Here is a 27,320-nt window from a genome sequence, read left to right on the forward strand (position 1 = left end):
CCTCGGCCAGCAGCATGAGGTCTCTCAATTCTGCAGCTGTTGGGAGGAGGCTGCTCTGCCAGTGATTTTGGGCAGGAAGCGCCTTATTAGAACTGATGCATCTATTTTACTCAGCCCAGGAAAAAAAAAGGGAGGGGGACAAAAATCCCTAGTTTCCCCCAACCTCTTTTAATGTCCACCCTCCTCAAAGCCACTGTGACAGATGGCTTTGCTACCATGGCTGCTTTACTTCTGGTAACTGACAACTTGAGGTACATTATAATGGGAACTTTTTTAAACGCTGTAATAAATTAAGCCTGTATCTTTATTCACAGTGGTATAAATGATGGCAGAAATAAAATCAAAGTCCAAAATGACATTCAAGCACAGAGTACCCAGACTGAAAAATATCTGAAGGCCACTTTGCATTGAGATCCAAACTGCCAGCAAGCAGTCCACAAAGAACATTAAGGATTAGTGCAACTTTCATCAGAAATATAGCTTAACAGTGCACAACAAGTTCAACAGGACTTCTCACAATGCTACCTTCCAGGACTCTGCATCGGATAAAGGATGGAGTGCTACCAGTTTTTTCTTTCCAGTCAACAGTTTAAAATTGGGTTGTTAAAGTCAACCCAGCTTCCTCTGTGTTCATATCATTTTACAGAACTCCTGCCATCCTTCATTCCCTTATCCAGCTAAGTGCTCAGCAACAATGGACAAACAAAATCTAAACTAGCATTACCACGACCCTAGGGATAACACTGAATGAGAGTTATGCAGTATGATCTGATAATAGCTGGCTTCAACAGCAAAAAAAAAAAAAAAGCCTGTAAATGGGATATATTTGAAATTTAGATTTTAAATCTTACATGCAACTGGACACACATTTTGGGAATTATTCCTTTGGCTGGCTATAAGGCAAAAAGGGTGATATAAATACATTCTCTGATAGATGAAGTACACATAAATATCGTATTAAAAAATAGCTGTGTATCGTCATGCAAGGATGAAGAATAATAATCTTGTTTTACCAAGACAAACCTTCCATACCTGGTTAACAGGCCAGCCCACATCTTGAGAGTAATAAAAGAGTTGCAGTGGATTAATCTAAATTTTATGGTTGCCATTATCCTGATGTCTTGAAAAACATGCACAGGATAGCTAAGCATGAGTCTAGTCCACAGGCTGGCACAAATAAAGAACATCAACTTGCGTCCAAAGATATTTAAGGAAGTCAAAGAGGAAATCAAAGAGAGACACTGGGAGGGAGGAAATATTTCTAATAAATATTCTAATATTTCTAATAGTATTTCAAGGACTAAGAGACATGGACTGTCTCGAAGGACAAGTTTTCATATTGTTGGCCAAGAGTCTTGGGCTTGTAAAAGCCATTTGAACATTTCGTGGCTTCAAATGACTCATAAGTACACCTGACTCTTAATTGAAAAAATTGTAAGAAAAAACAAAAAGAGACAGTAATTAAACGGAAAACCTGATATTATAAAAATTTGACTTGGCCTTTTTTTTAAAACCAGTATGATTTTTAAAAACATTAAATCAGAATTTAAGGGAGACTGTCAATTTAGTGACTAACTAAGGAACATATAATATTATGCTACTTTCCCTCAGAGTATTTCCTTACTTTTAAATTGTAACATCTGAACTGTTGGTAGTTTAGTATCCACTAATTTTGTTAAGAAAAAAATATTGTTTCAGGCCAGTTGTTTGCAGGTTAATTCCTGTGAAGTATACAGCGAAGATGATGCAGAGCTCCAATATCTAAGAATAAATTGTAACTTTTATTTTTATTTAAATAACGTCAGTCAAAATGCTTTACTGAAAGAATAAAAAATGAGAGGGGGGTCAAGTCACGGGGATTTAGGGAGATGAGAGAAGACAGACCAGGCATGACAGTCTAATATCTGCCAGTTTGAAAGAAACAGAGCATTTATTCTAGGAAACAGCAACTGTGCAACCTCAGCATCTTAAAACATAGCGAGGTGTTGTTAGCACAGGTGATAAATGCTGCATGGCTCTATGTTGACTATAGTGGCATTTTGTTTTCACATTCCAACTTATATGCTCAAAGACATAAGGTTGTACATTATGAAGGGTGGAAGTCTTCAGATTATAGTTGCGCTATCCTTAGGGAACTAACATGTTGCTGTGTTTAGAAATCCATTATATTCCTGTAGAGAGCACGGTGGGCAAGTTCATTTCCACAATTGTCACAGGGCTGTGCACCTACATCGGAGTCAAGCTGTGCTAGGGAAGAAAAGATACCCAGCCACTGAAGTATTCCTAGGGTTTCAACAGTAGCCAAAGACATGTGATATAAAAATTCTTTTCTAATGGGTTGGTCCCAAAGAGAAATGCAGGTGCTACAAACCTAAGAGTCTGTCCACTCAGTGTGTGCTGTACAGTTACTAGATTTCACAGGACAACAGTAGAGGCTGACCTGGTAGAATACTAAGAGTGACTTTTGTGTTGGCCTTGGATTTAGGTATGATGTGGGCATAGGCACAGACACAGCAGGAGAAGCTAAGATGGGGGCAGATGAGGTTAGAACTTGAAGGTGGGGCTGGTTTTTACCAGAGCAGAGCGGATTGGTTTACTCTGTTATTAATCAAAAGCAAGGGTGACTTCTATGAAATTTGTTTGGGGCTTGGAATCTAAAGTTCTGCTTTTAGACGTAAGCATTTCTCCTGGCCTTAAATTAGATGTGTCGTGTTTTGTTCGGAAATGAAACTAAATGGAATCTTTCATGGTTTAAATTTCTTTTCCCAAATAGGGATAAGTTGATATGTTTCTATTGCTAAACATTTGAGAATTTGAAAGTTGAAAGATGTAACTATTTTTATATCATACTCTGGTGCATGAAATGCCTTTATATTCAAACTTTCCCAAATTTACTTTCCAACTTAAGGTTCATGGTTTAGTTTTGATCCAAGAAAACCAGATGCTTTCGTGAGAACAGCTTCCTCATTTGAATGCCATGAAAAAATCACAAATTTTGTGTTTTGTTTTGTTTTGAATTGAGAGGAAATACTGGGACAGTTTGTTTGGGGAGTGGGTATAAGAATCTCAGAAAAGGAATACTTATTCAATGATCTGATGGGTAGCTGCATTTATAATAAGCACAAATCCTGAGTAAAAGAATTTGAGGTGTTTATCTCTTCCTAAAAAAGGGTTTGCTAAATAAATGTACCACTCGTTACATGTAAGAATTTGGTCCTTTTAAAATGCCATTTGTTATTTAATCATAAAATTCAGTACAGATTAGATAGAGAAAATATAATAATTACTGTGACTTTAAAGTATACTCTACATACCACTGAACTAAGATTCAAAATAAAAAATGCATTTAACATAGTTGAAAGGAGAAAAAATGAAGAAAGATAGGCTTAATTTTTTCTTGGTTAAGTAGGTAAGCACTTTTTATACACATAAGCTTTAATTCTAAATGCTACATGTAAACTATGTTTTTAAGCTGTAGATTTTTTTCTCTTTATTAGTAAAAATATGTAGTTAAACTATAACAAAAAGAAGAAAAGCTAGTGGTTCTAAGAAACTGGGTGCATAAAATGTTATATAACCAATTGGTTTTCAACCTTCAAGTCAGACACTAGTCAAGGAATTAATATGACCTTAGCCAATGCGAAAAACATCCAGCCAGATTTCTCCCAGCTGTGTTTCTCCCCTCTGTGGCCTTCAGCAACTTCAATGGAAGTTTAGTGTGTTTAGGGAGAAGGATGGCCAGAAGAGTCAAAATTATTAAACCAAAAAGGTCAATTTTCAAATTAAGCCTTGGACCAGGCTCACTGCAGAAAAAGGTTTATCCCAGTGCTACAAGTGATATGGCTGACCAGCCAGAACTTAAATGGGGCCGATATCACACGTAATTGAGGTTCTCCTGCCAGAGGGGTGAGGAAAGGAAAAACAGTTGCTGGCTTTGAAATGTACAAATCAAGGTATTAGTGTTTCCTTAGCATTCCTGTTGATTTCCAACTCAAGCTTATGGTAACTGCAAGAGATAGGAAAAATCCTCAGAGGAGACAGGTCCTTGGATTTAAGTCCATATAAACAGAAGGTCAAGGAATTTTGACAAAATTGTCGCTCACGAAAAGTTGACTTTGCCTTTGAAGTTCTTGTGTGTTCCATATTTAAAGTCAGACACCTTCATTCATCCAACAGTAGCATAGGGTATGCAATAACATGATATAATGGCTTTATTTTTTTCATATTTAAAAAGGTCTTTCACAAGATTCCGCTCCATTCTGTTATAAAATCATAAGCTAATGTGTTTTCAAGGATTTTCAAAGTAAATAATCTGAGTTACCTTAAACTTTCATGTCTAACTGGCCTGATGTAATTTTTTTTTTTAATGACCACAGATGTACTAATAATGGCTTGGATCAGTTCCTATTAAGCAGAATGGACTGCATGAAGTCCCTACTAATATATAAAGGGAACTGCCATGTAACTGAACTTTATCCTTAGGATTTAAATAAAACTTGTTAATTTTCTTTATTTTCTTCCCTGTTAGGAATTTAGGTCCAAGGAGATAAAATATTATGGTATTGGTCAAGACATCAATGGAAATACTGAAATAATTTCTCAACACCTTAACTATGACTATAGAGCGATAGATTATATGAAACACCAGGACTGTGAGCCACTCTTTTAAAAGGGCTACTCCCACTAAATACGCTCATTAGCACATTAACAGTTCTGAGAAGTCCTGACTGAGGTTAGATAAAACAAAACAAAACCTGTATAATGTTGTCTGATCCAGATTTCTCCAGCTAGCCTGAACACATCACCCCTTTTTAATGTAATTCCTAATGCCAAACGAACCTTGGGATATGAATGCCTGTTTTTGTATCTCTTTTTTTCCTCCCAGCACAACGACTGGCATATAGTAAGAACTCAATAAATGGTCTTTGGAATGAATAAATGATAAAATGCATGGCTGTACCCTCAGAGGTTATGTAGCTTGTGTTATGTAATTTTTTTATATGAAATATCTCCATGTTCTGTAGTAAGAGCTGCAAAGAGTACCATTTCTTCATCTGCACCTTCAGATATGGTAAGTTAGGAAAACATATCTTGAATTGAAATAGAAGCATCTTTACAAAATTTGAGCAATCTAACAAGCAAGCATCCATTAACGAACACAAACTGTCATGCACATTATAAAAGTATTGCTTTATTGTCCTTGTCTCTGTGCAGAATCTTTCCATCATGACACAGTAGGATTCAGTTCCTGGATGTTTGCCATTATCTAGCATTTAATATAAATTTCTCTCCACTGGTAGATCAGCATGTAAAGGAGATAAGTTCTTAAAAATACTTTGATGTTGAAAAAAGCTGGGATGCTAAACATAGATGGATAGTACTAAACTATACGAGAACTCTTGCAGAGTAAATCTCATGGATACAGGAGTTTGCCACTATGGTTTTGGTCATAGCAAACTAAAGATGGTACAGGATGTGACTGAAGTGATCACTGTGGGATGTTTGGCCACAAAAAGTCAAATAAATAAATTGTGCTATGAATTCTTCACAGTGCTCTACAATTCAGGTGTCATTTACAAATTCTTTATTGCTATTAAAAATGGATGATTGGAAATAATTTTAAGATACTCCACGTAGTAATAGCCTGTTGAGATGATGATGTAACAATCCTGAGCATTTATAAAATGAACTGTCTAATATAATAGATGCATATCTCCATGACATGTTATAACACATGGTAATTTGCTAGGGAGAAAGCATTTTTAAAAAATCAATCGTATACAAATGCTCCCTGAATCAAAAGTGCTGGCGACTTTGCCTCAAGGGAAACTTATTTTCCTTCTTTGTAGCCAGTAATTTTTGAAAGGCCTCAAGTCTAGATCCAAATTTTTGTTCAGGGAAAGGAGACTGACCACACTTGAAAAAGGAAAAAATAAAGTGAAAAATATCACTCTTTCTTTGTTGGTATAAGTTGCCAATAAGTTAGCCACATGCCATTCATGAGCTGATATTATTTGGATTGGTTTAATCTATGTCATTCATAAAGACCAACTAACTGTTCAGTTTAGTCAATGTTCAGCCATACCGAACGTTGAGGAGCTGAAGCTGCAGGTATGTCTGTTGAATAATTTGGGCCAAACTGCATGAATAGATGTGCTGTTCTGTGTAAAACACTTGTGTAAAGTAACTAATTACATTTTGATTTTCTGGCTCTCATATTCCGCCTTTTTGGATTGTGGACTTCTTCCATTCATTGGTGAACTTGTGGCATCTTCCTTGAGGGAAGCTGAATCTGGAGCAATAGTTCGTTTGGTAAATGCTGGCCAGGAAGAGAAAAGAGAAATAAACCTAGGTGAGTATAAAACCTGGGCTAAAAAATTAATTTTGCAGAAGGGAGTTTATTAATTATGGTATCTTAGAAAATGATATACCCACCCACCCAGTTTCTCAAACCTTGGTTCTTCTCTTCCTTTGTCCTGCCTGATCCCTCCATCCGATTTAAGAGTAAGGTCTGATGATTCTACCCCAAAAATTCACCTGAGTCCTTGTGCTTCACACCATCTTCATTACCATCACCCCAGCCCAGGTCACCCTTTTCTTTCTTCCTGTTTTCATCCTCCTCCCTTATGATCCCTTCTCCACACCACAACCGGAATTATCTTTCTAAAAAGTAAACCAGATGATGTCCCTCTCCTGCATCTCCCCCTCACCCCCACCCCTGAATGGCCTCCCAGTGAACTTATAATAAAATTCAAACACCTGACTATGGCTGCACCCTCTCACTCACTCGCTCAGGATTCCATCTCTCTGGTAGGCCATGCCCCCCTTTTTTTTCCTCTGGGCCTTTGCACTTTCTGTTCCTGCTATCAGGAAAATTCTTCCCACCCAGCTGGTTCTTCTTGGCATTCAGGTTTCAGCTAAATTGTAGCCTCCTCAGGGAGGCATCCCCTAAGCACCAATCTAAAGTAGTGGTCCTATTCCAGATACCCTCTATCCTTTCACCTTTCTACCACCAATCGTCATTTTATTTATCTTTTAGTTATTTTTTGAAAGATTAATAAATTCTCTATATAAAATGAAGGATTTTATACAAGTAAACACAACACAAACAGTAAAAAACAAGCCATAGGCTGGAGAAAATATTTTGCAATATATATAACTAACAAAAAAATTACTAACCAGAACACATACAGAATGCATAGACTCAACTGTTTAATAGAAAAAGGAGCAATTCACAGACAAGAAAATTCATTGGTTACTTAATATGCAAAAAGATTTTTAACCTTACTAGCAACAAGGGAAATAAAATTAAAACAATGCAATATCTTCTCACATTTATCAAGTTGACAAATTTTAGAAGTCTGAAAATATTTAGTGTTGACCTGATGTGATGCAGCAGGAATTCTCACTTAGTGCTGTTGGAAGAGGAGCAACTACTTCGCAGCATTTGAAAATGTCTAATAAAGCTGAAGGTGCTCATTGCCTAATACCTAGCAATTCCACGCCTATGTATCTATCTTAGAGAAACTCTAACATGCATGTAAGGAGAAAAAAAAAAAGCCAATTGCAGCATTGTTTATAAAAACAAAATAGTGGAAACTCAAATGTACTTAAATGAAAGAAAAGATATATTTTTGTAGATTCATAAAATGAAACACTACACACCAGCTAAAACAAACTAAATCTGCCTACTTAGAGCAACACGGATGTTTTAACTTGTTTGCTCGCTCACTACCTGTTTCTCCATGAGACGAAATGACTGTTTTGTTCGCTACTGTCCAGAACTGAATGCAGAGCCCGGTGCATTGCCTCTTAGTAAATATTGGTTGAACGAGTGAATATACTTAAGACATTTTTAAGAGGAAATCTATTGGAAATTTCCTAGCTGCTTTCTAGAGAGCATCTAGAGAGTACCTTGTCAAATTGCAATAATCAGAACTCAATTAAAAATATCAGACACTTCATTGGTCAATGAAAAATAATTGAATCATAGTCACATCAAGTGAACTTATAAAATGAGACAGAAAGATTGTGCTTTCATAGAATAAACAAATCCTTTAATGGATAAGAAACAATTTTCTGACCTTATCAGTACCCTAACATTTTTATTGCCATAAATGTTTGGCATTTTATCCTATAGGTTTGAAACAGACTACATATGAAGTGTCTATTCACAGTTATCCAGGTGGACCTTGAAGTACAACACAGAAGTGAAAACAGTATCCTATTCTTGCTATGCATAAATTATTTTTCATCCAAGGGACTTAAGTTCCCACTAATGGCACCTCAAAACAAATTGAAAATACTAACTTTTCTTTTTATAGCAATGTACACTGAGGTGAGAAGGTGAAATAGTTTTTTAAAGCAATTGTCGCTGATTTCTCTAAGAAGACTGTGTTAAAATAGTATGTCAGATTCACTTCCAACTCCTATAATTATCCTTAGATAACATTTTTCTCCCATGAAAAAATCACAGTCCTTCTTTTTGGATTTATTTATTTTGATAAATGTTATTTTTAAGAACAATTTTAGATTTACAAAAAAATTGTAATCTACATTTATTTTTAAAATTTGGTTTAGAGACATTAATTGCCCAAAGATGAAGCATTTTAGTCTCAAAGGACTGGAGATTTCTAGAAGCCATCAGCTTACTACAGACTTCACTCAAATCTGGTCTGGTCCAGGCCCCAGGAGTGAAGGCCCTGTCCTGGCATTGTGCTCCTTTAGTCTAAAAGGAGCTGTACATGGAGACTAGTGGTCAGTCACTACTTATAAAAAGTAAAAATGACAGTTTCAAAGGCTGACATTATGAGTCTCTCTTACTGTGCCCCCACTGTCTACAGGCTGAAGGTAATGGAATCCAAGTCTTCTAAAACAGTGTCCTGACTCACAGCCATAATTTCTAGACAGCCAGGATAAATTTGGTAGTGATCACAGCTTTAAATAATGGATTTCTGTGTTACTATTTCCAATGGTAATATAAACTTACAATTTATACATTTCTTCCCTTCTTCCTGGCAGAAGGAATCTACCTTTTCTTGAATTGATCTGAACTACACAAAGCTGACATAAATTACTTCTTAAAACAAATTTTCATTAATGCTGGATCATTTCAGAGACCACAAATTATTCAGTATTTTCCCATTTCCTTTGTTTTTTCCATGGTCAGTGATTCTACACTATTTTGGTCACAGTTTGACAGGATACCTAAGTCAGCAGAATGAATGCCTTAGCTTAGACAAAAGGGCTCATCCAATATAAATTCCGCCTTAAATTAGAAGATGCCTATTGAGTGGGCCCAGAAACTCCTGCCTAAGGATTTAGGATTATCCATTTCCAAAGTCTCTACACAGGTCAAAGTGTTTTAAGTTCCAAACCCAAGCCTTCACGTTCCATTTAGAGGTTAACAAGAAAATTGAACATTTGCTCGTCAGACACAAAAGCTGGGGTTTTCTCAGTAGCATTTATGTTCAGAAGAATCATTTTTAGCCAAAGTGTATATACACATATCATACAGTATTAAAGGGTTACGTAGAAAAATGGGAGTCTTTTGCCCGCCACTCCCAATCCCACAATCCTATTACCCAGTCAACCACGATCAACTTTTAGCTTTATTTTCTGTATTTACTTTATTTTTGTAAAAAAAAAAAAAAAAAAAAGCCTACACTGCTATTTTCTAATTTCTCATTTTTAGATGTTATTCACATCTACCCACTTCTCCACACCCCACCCTCCCAAATATAGTTACATCTGAACTTTTAGTTATGTCAATAGTGAGTGTTTATATTATCACTATATAAATATGACTCACACAAATCTAATAGGTATACTATAACAATGTTCCTTTTCTTGGTCATTTTCCCCCCTGGGTTTGTTAATTGACCCATTTTTAATTTTTTTCTTTTCTTTTTTTTTTTTTTTTGCTCCTTCTCTATGACCACCTTAATTGTTTCTAATTTCTCAATTAGATCTGCCACACATCTATGAGTAGTTCTTTTTTCCGAAGTGTTCAACTGTATCAAATAATCTCTTAGTTTTTTGTTTGTTTTTTGCTAAAGATTTCCTCAATGGAATCTCTCCTTTCTTTTTTCAGTATGGGAGAGCTGAAAAACAGGAGGAGGCTCCAGATTAAAAGGGCTCACCCAACAAATAGAAGAATGAATAAAACAAGACACACTGAGACACACCATCACAAACTGGTTGGGGTCAGATAGGGGCCAGGAGTAGGAGGAATGTGGCAGTGTAGGGAGGGGGAGGGAGAAGATCACTTCAAAAGAATGGAAGTCAAAAAATATATACAGTATGTATAAGATTTTTCAACACAAACTTTGGATTTTGGAAGATCATTATTCAGAGTGATCCTAATTTTTCCCACTTCCACGTTATTAAAAGCATAGGAAATTCAAGGCTTATCAGAAAAGCAAATAAGAATAAATATGACTTCTAGAAATAAGTTTAATTCAATCATTTAAAAATAATTAATGACTAGGTAACTATGATTAATTTTTTAAAAGAATTATTGAAAATAATTCTTGAGAGAAAAATCATAAAACAAACTTACCAATAACAAATAGTAAAATATAAGGCTACAAATTAATCAATAAATTAATTAAACCATTTATTAATAAATTAAATTAATAAAGAATTTTACTTTTTAAGCTAAACTTTTCAGTCGGATTTTACAATATCAACTGTAACAAGTGTTTTCTTATTTAAATTACATTTTTGATGATATTTTTTCCTATGCTTATTTACCTTTATTTCCTTTTAAACCAGTATATTTATACACAAACGTATGGTTGGCTGTAGAATATATCTTAATTAGAAAAATGAACACAGCTGGTCATGAAATGCTAGTGTGGAAAGATGACTACAGTTTCTTTCACTGCCTATCATAACAGTAAATAAAATCCCAAAGATCTTGATGTTTTCCACTTACTGTCTTCTGACCACTTCCTTCTAGGTGCTTTTCTAGGGAGCCTTAAGAAAGTCATAAAGGCAAAAGTAAACAGCAGTATCATATCATGTGATCGTATCATGTGCTTTTTATCTCCAGGCTCTTGACTGTCTTAATGGATGGGATATTCTTATGTCTGATGGTGCTTAGTCCCTAACCACCTCCTCCATGTTTACTTATATTAATTTTTCCACTGCTTAATAAGAAAGATAAACAATTTGGCCTATGTGTATATCAGATTCTGAGGTGCTATAACCAACTTGATATATGATCCATATTGATGGCTGCTGCCAGATTATAGCAGAGGGTTCATGCAGATACAAAATGACTTGGTAAGATAGATAACTAGAAAAGGAAAGAGAAAATTCTTAGCTTTTGGAAGAAAATAATTGTGATACAGCAAAACCAAACCATTTACCAGAAACTGATAAATATTAACCCAATGAATCCAAGAATATAAATCAGCAGAAATGAGAGTAATCACTACTGAATTTGACCTACTTCCTTGTGGCTTATTTTGGTATTTTATTTTATAGAAATCTAGCTTTTTTTTTTTTTTTTTTTTTTTGTCTTTTTCGTGACCGGCACTCAGCCAGTGAGTGCACAGGCCATTCCTATATAGGATCCGAACCCGCAGCGGGAGTGTCGCTGTGCTCCCAGAGCCGCACTCTCCCGAGTGCGCCACGGGGTCGGCCCAGTCTAGCTATTTTAAATGATGGAATTATCAAATTTAATGTACAACCCTCCAGGCCTATGGTAAACTAAAGAGCTAAATTATTATCTAAATAAGAATCCATTAATATTTGAATCCCAATAGTTTAGATAAAAGTGGACTTAAAAAAAAACCAACATTTATTCATCGAATATTAATTGAGCATTTACTATGTGCCAAATACTTTGTACCCAACAGTGGTGAAGAAAACAGGCAATGCTCCTATCCTCGTGGAGCTCACTCTTTGGTGGAGAATCAGGAAACAAAAAGTCACTCAAATAACAAATAATTCTGTAATTATTACTGTGGGAATGGTTTTAAAGGAAAATTGTAGTATATTATGGGTGCTCATAACAGAGAGCACATTTAAAACTGTAAGGTTCTGATGCCTTCCTTAAGCTGAAATGTGAAGAATGTATAGTAGGGGAGGGGAAGGGACAGACGGTGGGAGATGGCATCCTGGGCCAATGGGCTCATACTTTCTTGATGTTGAATATGACATTTTGTTAACGTTTACAGAGTATTCACAGAGTGAAACCTAGCAGGTAATAGTGTCAGTATTTTTACTCTGTACATATTTCTAAACAGTTATATGCAAGGGTCTTCTACTTTTTGACAATTTGAATTCTATTATAAAATAACTTCCTTTTCCCACTCATCCACTGTTACTAGCAATCTAAACAAAAAATTTGCTCCATCAAGATTTTTACCTTGGGTAATTTACTTTAAGTTTTTCTCAGAAGTGTGATGTCTTAAAAAAAGGGATTCCATATATTTTTTAGTAAATTGGGTAATATTATAAATGTACTTAGAGGGCATTATTTGTATGATTCACAATGTAGGCTTTTTCAGACTTATAATGTGAATATTATCATGTACTGGCCTTAAACTTTAATTTTCCCATGAGTTGCATTTTCTCAAATTCAATTTAAAAACTGGTTCAGGACTTCATTACTTACAGTTCAAGTGTGAAAATCGTGGACTAGACAGGAAGTGTCTGTGATCCTGCCAAGAGGATGAGTGATCTAACCCACGTGTGTGGGAACCTTCAGCAAAGTTTCTGTCATCCTAAGAAAGAAAGCACAGCATTTCAGTTCAAGGATTACAAAATGTAAGGACCAGGACTTGTTTAAATGTATTGACACTGAAATTGAACTTTAATATACAAGCTACATTATACTTGCACAATTTAATATAATTATAGTCCTTGTAAAAAATAAAACGTGCATGTAAAAGAAAATATGAAAAAAAAGAAAGAAATAAACTGTTGCCATAACAGCATGACATATTTGTTTCCAGTCTTCCCCCCCCACCCCATAGATAGGATTTATGAACATAGTTATAAAACTTATGTTCTTCATTTATTTGCATTTATACTATAAACCAAGGTCATCATGTTATCCTAACGTTTAGCTTATGGGTTACTGATAGGCTATCTAGTGGATATACTATGCTTTACTCAGTCATTATTTTACCTGTCATTTAGGTGGTTTCCAGTATTTTACTCCTATAAATAACACTGTGAGAAATATCTTTAAATATATAACCTTTTCCATATTTAGGACTATTCCTTATGACAAATTCTTAGGTGGAAATACTGGGTCAATAAAAACAATTTGATGTCTTTAAATGCATTTAGCCAGACTGCTTTCTGTAATGATTACATTAATCCTCTTACTCATTCAACAAATATTTAATACATAAACAAAAGTGAATGTAGAAAAGATCCCTCTCCTTATGTATTGTATGAATGTGTCTTTTTCACCAAATCTCAGTTGAAAATGAGAACTAGTACTCTAAATAATTTTAGTAGTTAAACAGATTAAAATAGACACTTTAATATTATTTTTCTTTGATAAACAGTAAAACTACAATTTTTTTCTCATGAATGTCTTCTCATTATTTACTATTCTTTCTTTCTTTCATCCATCCATTCAACAGTAATTTGGGCACCTACGTTGTGCTGAGCAAAGAGCAAAGAAGACATTGGGGTATACAGTCAGGTAATCTTTGGGCTTACTGAAGAGAAAGGCATTAAACAAATCAAGTGCACAAAACATAATATAATTAAAACTATGATGAGAGCTATGAGAATAGGAAATAACAGGAAAAATCAAATTTAGATTTGAGGTCCTGAGAAGACCCCTCAGGTGGTGATATTTAAGGGAATATTTGAATGCTGAGTATGAATCAATAAATCAGCCAGGTAAAAACTTATGAGTGACGTGGAGGGAAAGTGAGAGGAAAGCAGGGAGGAGTCAGGGAATTACGTTCCACATTCATGTGAGTGCTGAGATGAAAAAGAGTTTGGTGTGTTTGAAGAACCGAAAGAAGGTCTCATGGCTCAGGCACACTGAGCCTGGGGGAAGCGATTGTAGTGAGGTCCAGAGGTGAGTAGAGGCCATGTTCAGGATTGGGGATGTTTTTTTTCCCCCTTAAGTACAATCAGAAGGCAATCAAGGATTTTAAGGAGCTTTGATTTGTATTTTTCAAACACAACTTGGACCTCTGTGGGGAAAAAGGGCTGGAGCAGTGCAAGTGTTGAACTGGGAATACCAATTAAAAGACTGTAATTGAGGATAACTGTGGGGTTTTAGGAGAGGGAACGTTGCCAAATATTCTACTTGAAACAACTGTGGATTAGGTGGCCCCAAAACATTCCTCAAAATATGGCCCCCAGACATCTGATGAATTAGTTATCTTCTCCATACGAAGTATCAACTTTTTATTTTCTTTATTACATATATTATATGTAAGTGCATAAGAAAGGTCAAAAAGAAAAAGATTTTACATATATTTGTAAAAGGTCCGTTTATTCTGAGCTAACAGCATGACATAATTCTCAGGTTAATAATCAATGTCACTAATATTAATATTAATAATCTATATCATTAGCCTTCATGTACCAAAAGAGAGTTTGGTCTATTTAAAATGAAGACCCTAAGGTTTTTAACCAAGTGATTTGTTGGTTATGGAGATTTCATAAGAAACTGAAAGTTTCTTACTGTAGGATCTCTGGAAAGGAAAGGATACAGCTACACCGTGTCCCAAGTGTATTCCAACAATTACTTTAAAACATTGGGCAACTAGAGCCAGGTGAGCTAGCTATTGCTGTAGGTTCAGATGTGAAATACAAAAGGCCTGGGTGGAGTTGAAAGATGCATAAGTGGAAAGGAGGGTAATCCTAGAAATCTCCATTGAATCATGGTTTTGATATGAAGAATGAAAGAGAAAAGCATAATGAATGGTTTCCCATTACAAGATACTTTGATGATTACAGGCCTGGCTGATAAGAGAAAGAAAAAAATAAGGGAAAGCAAACACACATTTTGCCCACTGACACCAGAACTGAAAAAGACAGTGGGGGAAGAGGAATAGATCTGTAGGTTTGGGCATCTTGCCGGAACAACTGGTGTAATGATGGCCTCAAAATGTGGCCACCTGAGGAAGGACGAGGTACACAAAGATATTTAAATACTATTCATTCTTCCTAAAAGGTATGGTTTTAAATTTCTAAAACAAAGTCAACTGGCATCAAAGCATAGGTAATGTCTTTTCTGTTTACGGAAAAAGAACAATTTATATTTTTAATGGTAAAAGCAGCTTCTTGGCATAGGACAGTTAAAATATGGCACTGACACGTTTCATTCTTAGCAAATTTGGAAAATACAAAAAAAAAAAATTAAGAAAATAAATAATCCAACAAATCCTAAAAAAAAGCTTAGCTTAATGTAAGGGTACATTTTTTTCTAGTTCTTACTATAAATATCATTTTATAGTGAGATCACCATTTGTTGACAATTTCGTTTCCTACTTTTTTTCATATAACATTATATATGGGAATTTTCTCTATCATCATTATAATTATGGCAATACTGTAGTTTATTTTATTAATCTATTGTTGGAAATTTAAGGTTGGTTTTAGATTTTTTTCTATTATAATCATTTGATAAATATTTTGGTGCAAAAAGCTTTATCCACATTTTAATTTTATTTATTTAACATAGATTCCTAGAAGTGGAATTACTGGGTGACACGTTTTAAGGCTGTTTATTTATATCCATTTCATCTAAGTTGTCACATTTATTGGTAGAGTTGTTCATAATATTCCCGAATTACTCATTTAATATGTCAGTACAAGCTCTAGTACTGTCATTCTTTCCTTCCTAATATTGGCCATTTGTATCTTCTGTTTTTTTCCTAATCAGTCTGGCTAGAGGTTTTTTAAATTCTATTGACTTTTTCCAAGTTTTGGTTTGATTTATTTTTGGTTTTGGTTTAATTTATTTTTCCTATTTTTCTGCTTTTTATGTCATTGATTTTTGCTCTCATTTTTATTATTTCCTTGATTTTACTTACTTCGGGTTTAATGTGCTCTTTGTTTTCTAGTTTCTTATTATGGAAGCTTAGAGTATTGATTAAGGCCTTTCTTCTTTTATAATATATACACTTAATGTAACAAATTTCCCTCTACACACTTTTTACTTGATCCACAAGTTTTGATGAGCTGTGCTTTTATTTTCATATAAAATGTTTTCTAATTTTCTTTTTGATTTCTTCCTTGATCCATCCATGATCATTAAAAAGTATGCTGTTTAATTTATAAATATTTGGGAATTTTCCAGGTATCTTTTTGTTATTGTTCTCTATTTTAACTCCATTGTGGGTAGAAAACATATTTTGTATAATTTCAATCATCTTAAATTTAATGAGATTTGTTTCATCACGCAGAATATAGCCTCTCTTGGAGAATATTCAATATGCACTTCAGAAATATGTATAATTAGCTGTTGTTGAGAGGAGTGTTCTATAAACGTCAGGTCATAGTGTTGTTCAAGTCTTCTATATCTTTACTGATTTTCTGCCTACTGTTTTTATCAATTACTGAGAGAGGAACGTTGAAATCTCCAATTATAATTATGAAATTATCTATTTTTCCTTACAGTTCTATCAGTTTTTACTTCATATATTTTGATACTCTGCTAATAAGTTAATACACGTTTAGGACAATTATCCCTTCCCTTCATAGTTGTTGATTTATCCACCATTCAACCACACATTTCTTTTTTTTCATATATGGTAAATGAGGAGGTTTAATTTTTATATATCTTTAAGTTCTAACATTTTAAAATCTTAAAAGAAAAATATTCACATTTCCTTTGAACAATCAACATACCAGAATACCAAAAAAAAACAAACAAAAAAAACTTTTCTCTCCTCCAATTTGATATTGATATTTAATCTGTGGAATTTCTGTATAAGTAAATTTTACACGGTAACCATAAAATGAATGTTTCTTCCTCATTCCTCCCCACATTTGAATCAAATACTTAGTATTAAAAAGGAAGTATTTGTTAAAAAGGAAGATGCTTTGCAATTTTAGTAATCCCAGCTTTTGCTTTTTACCAATTCTTATCTCTTCAGCACAAGGAACTATTTTTATTGTTGTCTTAAGTCTCAGCAAGCTAGTTAGCCAGAATTCTCTGCAAAAATCCCATTGGGTGAAGGGACTTGCATTTTCTAATATTTTCCCTGGGCTTCTTCCACATCTTTTTCATAACCCACATTGTAATTGGTTTCTTAAAAGCTATTCCAACCTAACTAAATTTCTTTGCTAAACTGATCTCTAATGATTAATATTTAATGATGCCCACCAAGTATTTTTCTCACAGGAATATTACAAGTTTATAAGACAAATGATACATTTAATTTCTTAAATTTTAATTTATTCAACCCTTCCCCTGGAGAGAAGGATAAAAGATGTACATATTTCTGAATCTGTGGCAGAAATGTTTATCTGAACTTGTCTCTAGCCTAATAATGCACAGTCCTTCCATTTCTGCCCCAATTCTCCATCAGTGCTGAAGAAAGCTTAACCTCTTCCTCACTACATTTTATTCCTATTCGATTGGACAATCTGGGCAGGTAGTTTACTTAAAGTCTGCTTTCCATATCTCAATCTGCATGGCTGCTATTTTAGATTTTAACCTCTACAAGGTGAGGATTTGATTGCTTCCTTCTATCTTTCCATCTACCAATCCAAATATTCCCCCATTTAGCACAATGCCACCTGCACTAAGGAACTCAATAATGATCATACTCATGGGTACTACAAAAAGTTCATGGAAAAATGGAATTAAAAGATAATACAAATCTTTTCACAAACTTTTTGAAGACCCCCTCATGTAATCATTTCTTGACCAAAATGCAGCAACTAAAGTTTAATATGGTGGAAATTGGGAAATAGGAGACTGCTACTCTCACATTCTCACTTTTTTCATGTAAAAAAATTAGGGGGCTGGACCAGATCTCTCTAAGTCCTCTCAGCATTAACATTTTATGATTCTAATCTATCTGGACAGAATCACTGTGCAACCAGTTCTTCTAAGTATGCAAACCATCTTTACCATAGAAAATCTAAATTGATACAATAATATAAACCCAAAGCAACACTCACCTACCCAGATGAACAGACTCATGAAAATACTGTGCTAGATCAGGCCATTTGAAGCTCTGTAAGTAGTTTTTGTAATAGTACTAATAAATATATCATTATCTAACTGATAGTTTCTTGTATAAAATTTTATAACCTACTTCAGCCTTGCTCCACATGACCAAATAAACTCACTGTGGATAAAAATTTGTCATAAACAAGAATACTCAAAAGAATGTGCCAAAGGCAGAAATAAAAAGATATTTTAATGATGGTGGCCTCACTGGAATCAGTTCTTATTCTGTCAAAGTGACTATTTTAAAGGTAACAATGATTGTTTGGATGAATATATTAGGATATGTTCATTAAAAACTAAGAGCAAATTTAATTGGTAGCACTTATGTTTTTAGTACCTAGAATTTTGGATGTGAAATTATTAAAAACGGGCACTGCTGGGTACATATGCAAAGGAATGGAAATCATTTCGAAGGGATAGCTACACCGCCATGTTTATCACAGCTCTATTTACAACAGCCAAGAGTTGGAAACAACCTGAATGCCCATCCTTGGATGACTGGATAAAGAAAATGTGGTATATATACACAATGGAATACTACTCAGCCATAAAAAAGAATGAAATACTGCCATTCACAGTAAAATGGATGAACGCACGGAAAATCATGTTAAATGAAATAAGGCACAGAAAGAGAAATACCGCATGTCTTCACCCATAAGAAAGAGCTAAAAAATAAACAAAGAAAGAAAGATACAGGAATCACAACAATACACTGAACTTTCAAAAGGAGAGAACAGAACTGAGGTTACCAGAGGTGGGAAAGGGGGGAAGTAAGAGAGGAATTGGTAGAGGGCCACAAAAATCGATTGTACTGTGTAATGTTGAATATACTGATTATCCTGATATGAACATCAAAAAAAAAAAAAAAAAAAAACAATGGCCTCTATAGCTGAATTTCTTCACAATCTTTCCTTTTAATAATGTTCTTATTGAGTAAGTTATTTGAAAGAGTGAAAGCATGTGGCTTGTTAAGGGAACTGGGTTTGGTAGAATGGGGCTCTAGTGGTTAAAATATCAATATTCTCATATGAGTACTTATTTTGATTCCTGAATAAGCACTTCTGATCCATTACTATTTTTAGATTTGATAACAACAAAAAAAAATCCCAATTCAATTGGCAGCCTTTCATTTAACTTTTAAAGAGCAAGATGAAATCAACCAGTTAAATATTATGGCTAGCAGGTTAGTCTTGATCACTTCAAAAGAGTAAAAATCTCTTCAGATTTCAGCATGATTTGATTGTCTACAAGGTTTTGAATCTGTCACTTAGGCATTACTAGAAAAATAGCAATTAATTTTTTTTTAAATTTAACAGTGTTTAATTGAGCAAAGAAAAGAAACCGAAAACAATTCGCGAATCGTGCAGCCCATATAATAAGAACAGATTCAGAGGGACTCTGCCGTCACTACACGTAGTCGGGTAAGATTTTATCAACAGAAAATGGGAAGGGATGTATAGAAAATAGAAGTGGGATACAGAAACAGCTGGATTAGCAATTGAATTTTTGTTAGAATTCCAGAAAGGCTAAAGCTAGAAAAAAATATATTTTTAAAAAGTTTTTAATCATCGATTTAACACGTGTTGTACCCTCCCTGAGTGTGAGTACTTTGGAGTCAAAGTTGAGGGCCGACAGCGTCCATCCTCAAAGGGCTCACAATCTAGTACAACAGGATTTTCCAAACTTCAGTATTCATCTATAGTTATACTACTAATTTCTTTGATGTCTACTTAAAAATTAACCTTGTACCCTAAATCTCCATATAGGAGAGGCTTAAAGGATGGAAAATTGGTTAGGATTTATGGAAGCACAAAGCTATATTTGCACAGCATATTGCAAATGATTTCTTATCCAAGCATGGAGAAGAGTGTTCAGCAATGAGATAACTGGGGTATTGTAGGGTTAAAGCTCCCTCAAATTCCTGCTTGGTTGCCACTGCGTTTCCCAAGTAAATTTGTAAAAATCACATGAACAATACGCTAGTGATATATTTTCATAGTCATTAAAATATAGATGTTTATGCATCACCTAAAATCTTGCATTACACCAGGAGTTATGCATAGCATGTTTTAGAAGCTACTGTTAAAGAAGATTTAAGATACGTACAGAAATAACTGACTTTAGAAAGTGCTAACAGCCATTAATTGCTATGAGCGAGGTATAAACAAATCAGAGAGAGATTAAATGTGGGAGAAATGACTTCCAGGAGCAAAACACGTACTTATATCACACACATGCTTACTATGAACAAATATGACAAAGGGCTTTGGCAGAATCTGCCCTTATAATTGCTGCTGAAAGCCATTATCAACACTTCCTCACTTACCTCATCTCACCCTGTAAAACATCTGCTTTTTCAAAAATAAAGTGCATATTAACTTTTCAACTAAAAGTTAAAAATCATGATTTTCCTTTCAGGGGATAGAAGGATGGGGAAAAAATATGCCTTCTATGACTTTACTAAAAAAATTCCAATGTTAATTAAAACCATATATTTAGTATGGGTAAAGGTAACAAATGGGAATTTCTTGGACAAAACCATGCTCTTCTGTGAATTCAGATTAGCAATGCTGTGTTACTGGCTGACTTTTGAACATTCTGTTCTATTTGAAACAGCTGAGACAGCAAGAGAGACTGTATGTCCTACAGAAACCCAGATAGTCCTGATGAGAGAGAGGTCATGAAATGCTTCTACTTTCTACAGAGAGACAGAGAAAATGTTGTGTTAAATTCAGCTTTGAATTCAATTCTAAGTATAAACTTTTAGATGAGGCTTTGTCCAGTTAGCTTGGTCAGCTTAGTACAATATTACATTATGCTTTCACAATTGTGAACACTGATCCTGCTCAAAATCTCAACAGGTTTCTAGAAATCTGATCATTTTGGTGCTGGTGATTGCCAAAGGAATAAACAGCAGGAGATCAGCTCTATCCCTGGATTTGAAAGAGAATTTGACTTGCCTACTTCCTGCTAACCCTTCCCTCCACCAGCAGTGTGGCCATGCTGGATGTTTCTTTGCTTTCTTACAGAAGCAACAACACAAGAGAAGTCAGTTGCCAACGTGGTTCTGCTTTTCCAACAGTTGTTTATCAACAGTAATACAACTGAGAGCTCTACAACTGAATTGCCAATAGATATCCTTTTCCAACCTGAGATGTGGATAAAACTCTTCCCTGCACCTTGTCAGCACAAACCTTTTTTCAAAAGACTCTTGAGCATCTTCCTTTCCTCTGAACTCTCGAGGGGGTTTATTGGGGCCGCCTTTACAGCATTTATCCCTTTCACTTTTGCACTACAGTTGTTTGCATGAAGACTTTAAAATTCCTAAATGTTGGTAATGATTTTTCTTATTATGCCATTTTCTTCAGCCCCTAGCCCAGTGCCTTGTAGTATGGCAGAAACACAATAAATGTTTGCTGAACACTGCGTTTAGAAAAACGACAAATATGAATATCCTCCAATAAAAATAGAAGCTCCAAAAAGGCAGGGATCTTTGTTTTGTTCACTGATGTTGGTCCTGTGCACCTAGAAAATTCTTGGCACGCAATAAATATTTGTTGAATGAATGGATAAGTTTTATGATTTTCCAAAGAGGTTGAACAGTATTTGATTGGTAAATAAAGAAAAGAAAATATTTCATATAACATGTAAAAGAAAAAATAGTAGATTGTTCACTTCTCCCTTATCTAGACCAGAAGCTAGCAAACTTTTTCCATAGAGGGCCAGATAGTAAATATTTTAGGCCTGTGGGCCATACAGTTTCTGTTGTAACTACTCAACTCTACTGTTAAGTGCAAAAGTAGCCATAGAGAATATGCAAATATATGAGTGTGGCTGTATTCCAATAAAAATTTATTTGCAAAAAGAGTTGGTGGGCAAGATTTGGCCCATGGGCAGTTTGCCCACCTCTGCTCTAGAACAATGGTCTAAGAATTATGTTAGAATTAAAATGACTAGGTAGCTATTGTCTCCTTGAAGACCTTCTTTCTACTTTTTATATGTCTGTCCCCCACCTCTACCCCCACCAGTAGTACATTGTTTTGCAATATGGTAGCTGTACAGTATATGTGTGCTGAATCAAACTGAATCCTACACAAACTGATTCCCTGGAACCACAGTTTTCAGTAGAACCAGTGAACTCAAGCCCCTGTAATGTGCCTTTTCTTTGAACTCTGTCTTAGCAAAATGTGGGGGAAATTAATAGCTGCATAAATAATATGTCTTCCAAAACTGATGTAGCAAATGGGGTATCTTCTCTCTTGATATAAAAAGTTCCTATTGCTCTTATTTGAAGCATTTTCTTCAGGATGTCAATGACTAACCAGAGGTAGTTCTTCTGATTATCCACAAAGCCAAGAAATAATGAACATAACTTTTTCAGAACCCATCTAAGCTCACGCTTCTTTTGAAGCTGCCTCCCCCTCAGTTTTTATAAATAACTTATTTTCATAAAAAGCATAGAAAAAATGACCATTGGTATCTAAAACTGGCAAAAATGTGTTCCCACATTTTCCTTTCCAATGACTACCAAAAATGTGGTATTTCCATGAGTTTTGTGTTAAATCAGTACATTATTTCAGGCCAGGCATTAGTCAATATATTCATCAACGAAATGGATCAAAGTTTTCAAATGTCTAAGTAGTATTAATATGGGATTGTACCATCATAAATGTGCTTTGTGGTCCTACCCTATACTTGTACTACCTACTTGCAAAATTTTCAAAACTTATTTCCCATTTTGCCAAGTACTGACCTCTCTTACAAACCAGACTTGATTTCCTCTTCAACTGCAAATGTAATTTTAAGCAGAACACCAATGAGATTATTTGCTGAACATGTTAAACATTCATAGCTTTACCAAATGCTGTTATGGAAATTGCACTGATTTATTGCAATTTGGGGACCACTAGATAGCACTGATTCACCTGATACCAAATATAACTGTATTGGGAAATAATGTTTTAAATGATTCATTTGCATCTAGACCTCTGTTGAACTAAGAGGCATCCATTTATGTATTTTTGGAGAAAACTGACATTTACATATTAAAAATATAGTCCTACGTTTGGTGACTTCTACAAAAATTAAGCCATATCAGGTCTATATTTATAATGTAATAACCTAGTGGTCAAGGACATAGATACTGAAGACAGGAAGATCTAGGTTTTAATCCTGATTCAACCATTTAGTTACTCTACAATCTTGCTTTCTTCAGTGGTAAAAGAGGAAAAATAATGGTGCCAACTTGACAGCGTTGCTGGGAAGATTAAATATAATAATGTGCATAAGGCGTGCAACACAAAAAGAGCAAAAAGAGCAATTTCATGTGGTTTATTCTAACATATGCTCAATAATTACTAATTATTATTAGCTCTTGTTTCTTAAACCTTGTGTTTCTGTTTAAGGTTAGTGGCATTCCACTAAATGGTGGAGAAATGCTTGAGTATATTTCACCTGATGGGAATGTTAGAAGATCATTTAGGGAACTTGAAAAATGCCCTATAGATAAGGTCACTATTATAGTCAATAGTACCAACCTATAAACAACAAAGGTAAAAAGGAACAAAGCCACAAGATGTCTTCTTCACAGTAAGAGTACCACTAATGGCATAACTGTGTTAATTTTTGTTTGGGGTGGAGAAAGTGTAATGCTCATTTTAAGCATGCTAGGGAGGATTTATGGAAATGAGCACCGCCCTTACATCCACTGAGTGTTCTATTCAAGTACATTCAGAGGAGGAAAGAAGCTTCTCAGAAATAATGATATTTGGCTGTAATAAGTGAGTACATACAGTCTAATGAATATTCACACATATTAAAGTTTGTAAGAATATAAAAAATCCAGTTAGCCGTTAGCTTCTTTTTTTTTAATCGACTTGGAGTGCACCTTAAAATGTAGATGGATTCTCTCTAGGTCATCATTCCCAATGAGGGGCAATTTTGCCCTCCAGAGGTTATGTGGCAATGTCTGAAGACATTTTTGGATGTCACAACTCAGGATGGGGCCCACTACTAGCATCTAGTGAGTAGACTCTAGGAATGTGGCTAGACATCCTACAATGCATCAGACAGCCTCTGCAACAGAGAATTATCTGGCCCCAAATGTCAGTAATGTTGAGATTGAGAAACCCTGCTCTACGCTAAAAGCTGTTCAGGACCAAATGGGTTTAAAATCACCCACACCCCAGATGGACATTGGGTAGGTTCTAGGGAATGATATGCTTTCTGTCAAAATAGTCAGATCTTCCCAGTAACCTGTGTTGGTTCCATGTTAATGAAGAATAAGCTGAAGTTTTCATATGGAGTTCACATCCTCAGGAAAAGAATGACCGGAAATGCCAAGCCTAGTTTACAAAGTACTACACTTTACTTGACCTACGGGAGATGTCAGTGCTGAGAGGAGCTGAACTTACACACAGAGTAGGGCAACCATCCACACTAAGACTTTGACCAACCCACGAACCAGGGGTTTCCTGGCTCAGGTTTTCTTAAGCAGTGTCAATTTCCATAGACAAACAACATATGGAGCAACAGTGGTGCAGACCTAAGGCTTAGTTCCCAGGCAAAAAGTTATAAGCACAGCCTTTGGACTTTTATTGTCTATTCCCATGGAATTGAAGATCTATTTCATATATCAAGGATAATCTTTCCTTTCACAAGTGCCCTTACACAAACACCGCACAAGTGCCCTTATGCAAAAAGGGCTGCTGAAGAGGTTGCAGCCTTAAGCATGGATATGGATAATGCTTAAAGATTAAAAAAAAAAAAATGTATAAAGAAAATTACTTTGAAGCTTTTGATTCTGTACTTGGTGTCATCTCGGCGCTGCTGAAGAGAATCTCCGTGAACTCTATATTTAGAATATCTCTCATCAATTCTGTCGGATAAACTGCGGGAATCCTGGAAAAGCAACAAAGGGTCTGAACTGGTGGATGAAAAACAGATCAGTGCTTGAAATTAGAATAAAAGAATGCTGATATGTAGGTAATAAATAACTATAGGCATTAAGAAAGATATATAGGGGAATTATAGGCCACCAGAAAAAGAAAATGGTCACTGTAGACGCTATCATAAAAATAATATGGGTCCCACATATAAGTTTGTGAAAATAAAAGAATAAACACAACTAGTGTTTATTATTTTCACAACTAGTCCCCATGGCAATCTGAGATGACTGGCACACTTTAGGAAAAGGTTCAAGTAAGAATGAGTTGCCTAAAGATCGTCATTAATGACATGGTGCCACTTTTGGATGCTGTGTACTTTCCCTGCGAGTAGCACTTGGCATCAAAATACTCTCCTTGTTAAAAAAAAATGCTACCTTTAAAACTAGAGCCCTTTTACTTCACTTATCCTTAAACAACATTCTACCTTTTAACTATTATATCACAGAGATTTTTAAACCTAAGGATATCTCATCTGCCCTTATAAGCATAAAAATATTCAGATAATAAAGAAATTAAGAAAGCAAACATTTTAAGGGCCTTTCTTTTTTTCCCCCTTCATTTCTTAAGGGAGGAAGAACCCAGCAAACAGCTAGTTATTATAACCAATTACTTAGACATTGCTATTATGACTTAGGGAAAAACTAGAAGAAAATGAGGGCAACTGATTTTGGTATGTAAGAAAAATCACCTATGGGATTTAGTGCCTCGTACAGACTCAAGGAACTGGAAACCTATTGAATGTTCTAACTGGAAGGGGTATTAGAATACCAAAGTTCCCATTTTTATTTAAAAAGCAAAACATAAAAATCCCCTAAAAACTAAAGCCCAGGGAAGTTAAGAATGGTTTACCCAGGGCTAGGCAATTTGTTGCAGACTGGATCTGGACCCCAATGCTGTTCCCTTTCCACAAGGTCAAGTACGTAATGTTTGAACATGGGATTGTAGAACTAAACCGCTTCTTTGAAAATGAGGTTAAATAGGGCGGGAGAGGGAAAGAGGGAAAAACAGAGAAAGGGAAAGAGGGGGAAGGGAATGGGAAGGGGTAGAGAGAGGAAAGCAGGGGGAGGGAGAGAGAGACTGAGAGAGAGAGAGAGAGAGAGAGAGAGAGAGAGAGAGAGAGAGAGAGAGAGAATATGACCACTTTAAACAAGAATAAAGTCAAGCCTACCTAAAATAGGATGAGGTTCTTACTCACACTTAGAGTCACAGGCTACAGTGCTATCAAGAAATATGTGAAATATATTTTCTCATATATGCTAGTAATGCCAGTGTGAGTAGGAATCATACAAATAATATTGTTCAAGCCTCCCATTTTACGAACGAGGAAATATCTTGAGACATTATTTGATTTTGTCTGTGCATGAGCTTGGACCAGAACTTGGGTCTTTGTACTCATGTTCACAGCATGCTGATTTTTAGAAAGTTTTAGGAGTTTGAAAAACATAATCTACGCCTAATAATCTAAAGGTTTTATGTATTTTCATTTAAGGCTATGTCTAGCTGTTTTCATTAAATTGATGTGAATGAGCTTTTTATAATAACAGATGGCTTTAGAGTGCCTACAGATTGGGTTTCAAGCTAGAGGCAGCAGGGCAAAGCAGATAGGCTCTGCTCTTATACATAAAATTAGATCCCAGTTCCAACTAATTTATATACTCTAAGCTTCAGTTTCCTCATCTGCAAAAATGGGGTAAAGTAATGCCCATCTACAGGGTGACTGTGAAGATTAGGAAAAATGTAAACTACTTAGGTATTGCTTGCCACATACTGTGAGCATAATCCTTGCTAATTAATTCCTTTCCCTTCTCAAGCTAAAAGTTTCAATTTGAATGCACTGAAAAATACAATTCTAAACTTTGAAAAGTATTTTCCTTAAAAATTTCACCATATAGGCATCTGCATATGTGAGCTTGTATGTATATAAGCTAGACTTGTAGATAATCACTAGCCCATAGGATGAAAACTAATAATAATAAACCTTTTGGTAATTCTGTAGTAGAGAACACAACTTTTAAGTTGTTCTTATGAACTTTCTGGTCAGTGTAGACCACTGAGGAAAAAATGGGCTGTCACTGGAGGTTACACTTCATATTTTTATGATGATATAAAACAGGCATCTGTTTCTCAGTGACAAGTGCTGCCTGTTTCTAATACCTTCTCTTGCCTGCTTCATTCACTTACTTGACTTCTCTTAG

The 27,320-nt window shown here is 35.1% G+C and overlaps 1 protein-coding gene and 1 long non-coding RNA gene across 2 annotated transcripts in view; one reads left to right on the plus strand and one right to left on the minus strand.

Moving 5' to 3' along the window:
- LOC134373639 (uncharacterized) overlaps window positions 1-19,593 on the plus strand; it is a 37,040-nt gene extending 17,447 nt beyond the window's left edge. The window contains exons 2-4 of the long non-coding RNA XR_010022988.1: window positions 4,886-5,071; window positions 6,287-6,352; window positions 19,495-19,593. This is a non-coding gene — a long non-coding RNA (uncharacterized LOC134373639). The remainder of the gene's footprint in view (window positions 1-4,885; window positions 5,072-6,286; window positions 6,353-19,494) is intronic.
- CEP128 (centrosomal protein 128) overlaps window positions 6,083-27,320 on the minus strand; it is a 347,268-nt gene continuing 326,030 nt past the window's right edge. Inside the window, exons 21-23 of the mRNA XM_063091601.1 lie at window positions 24,965-25,078; window positions 12,629-12,737; window positions 6,083-6,319 (exon numbers count right to left, since the gene is read on the minus strand). Of these exons, the coding sequence (XP_062947671.1) occupies window positions 6,192-6,319; window positions 12,629-12,737; window positions 24,965-25,078 (351 nt within the window). The 3' untranslated portion in view covers window positions 6,083-6,191. The remainder of the gene's footprint in view (window positions 6,320-12,628; window positions 12,738-24,964; window positions 25,079-27,320) is intronic.

Source organism: Cynocephalus volans, chromosome 3, assembly GCF_027409185.1.
Source record: "Cynocephalus volans isolate mCynVol1 chromosome 3, mCynVol1.pri, whole genome shotgun sequence".
Taxonomy (NCBI): Eukaryota; Metazoa; Chordata; class Mammalia; order Dermoptera; family Cynocephalidae; genus Cynocephalus; species Cynocephalus volans.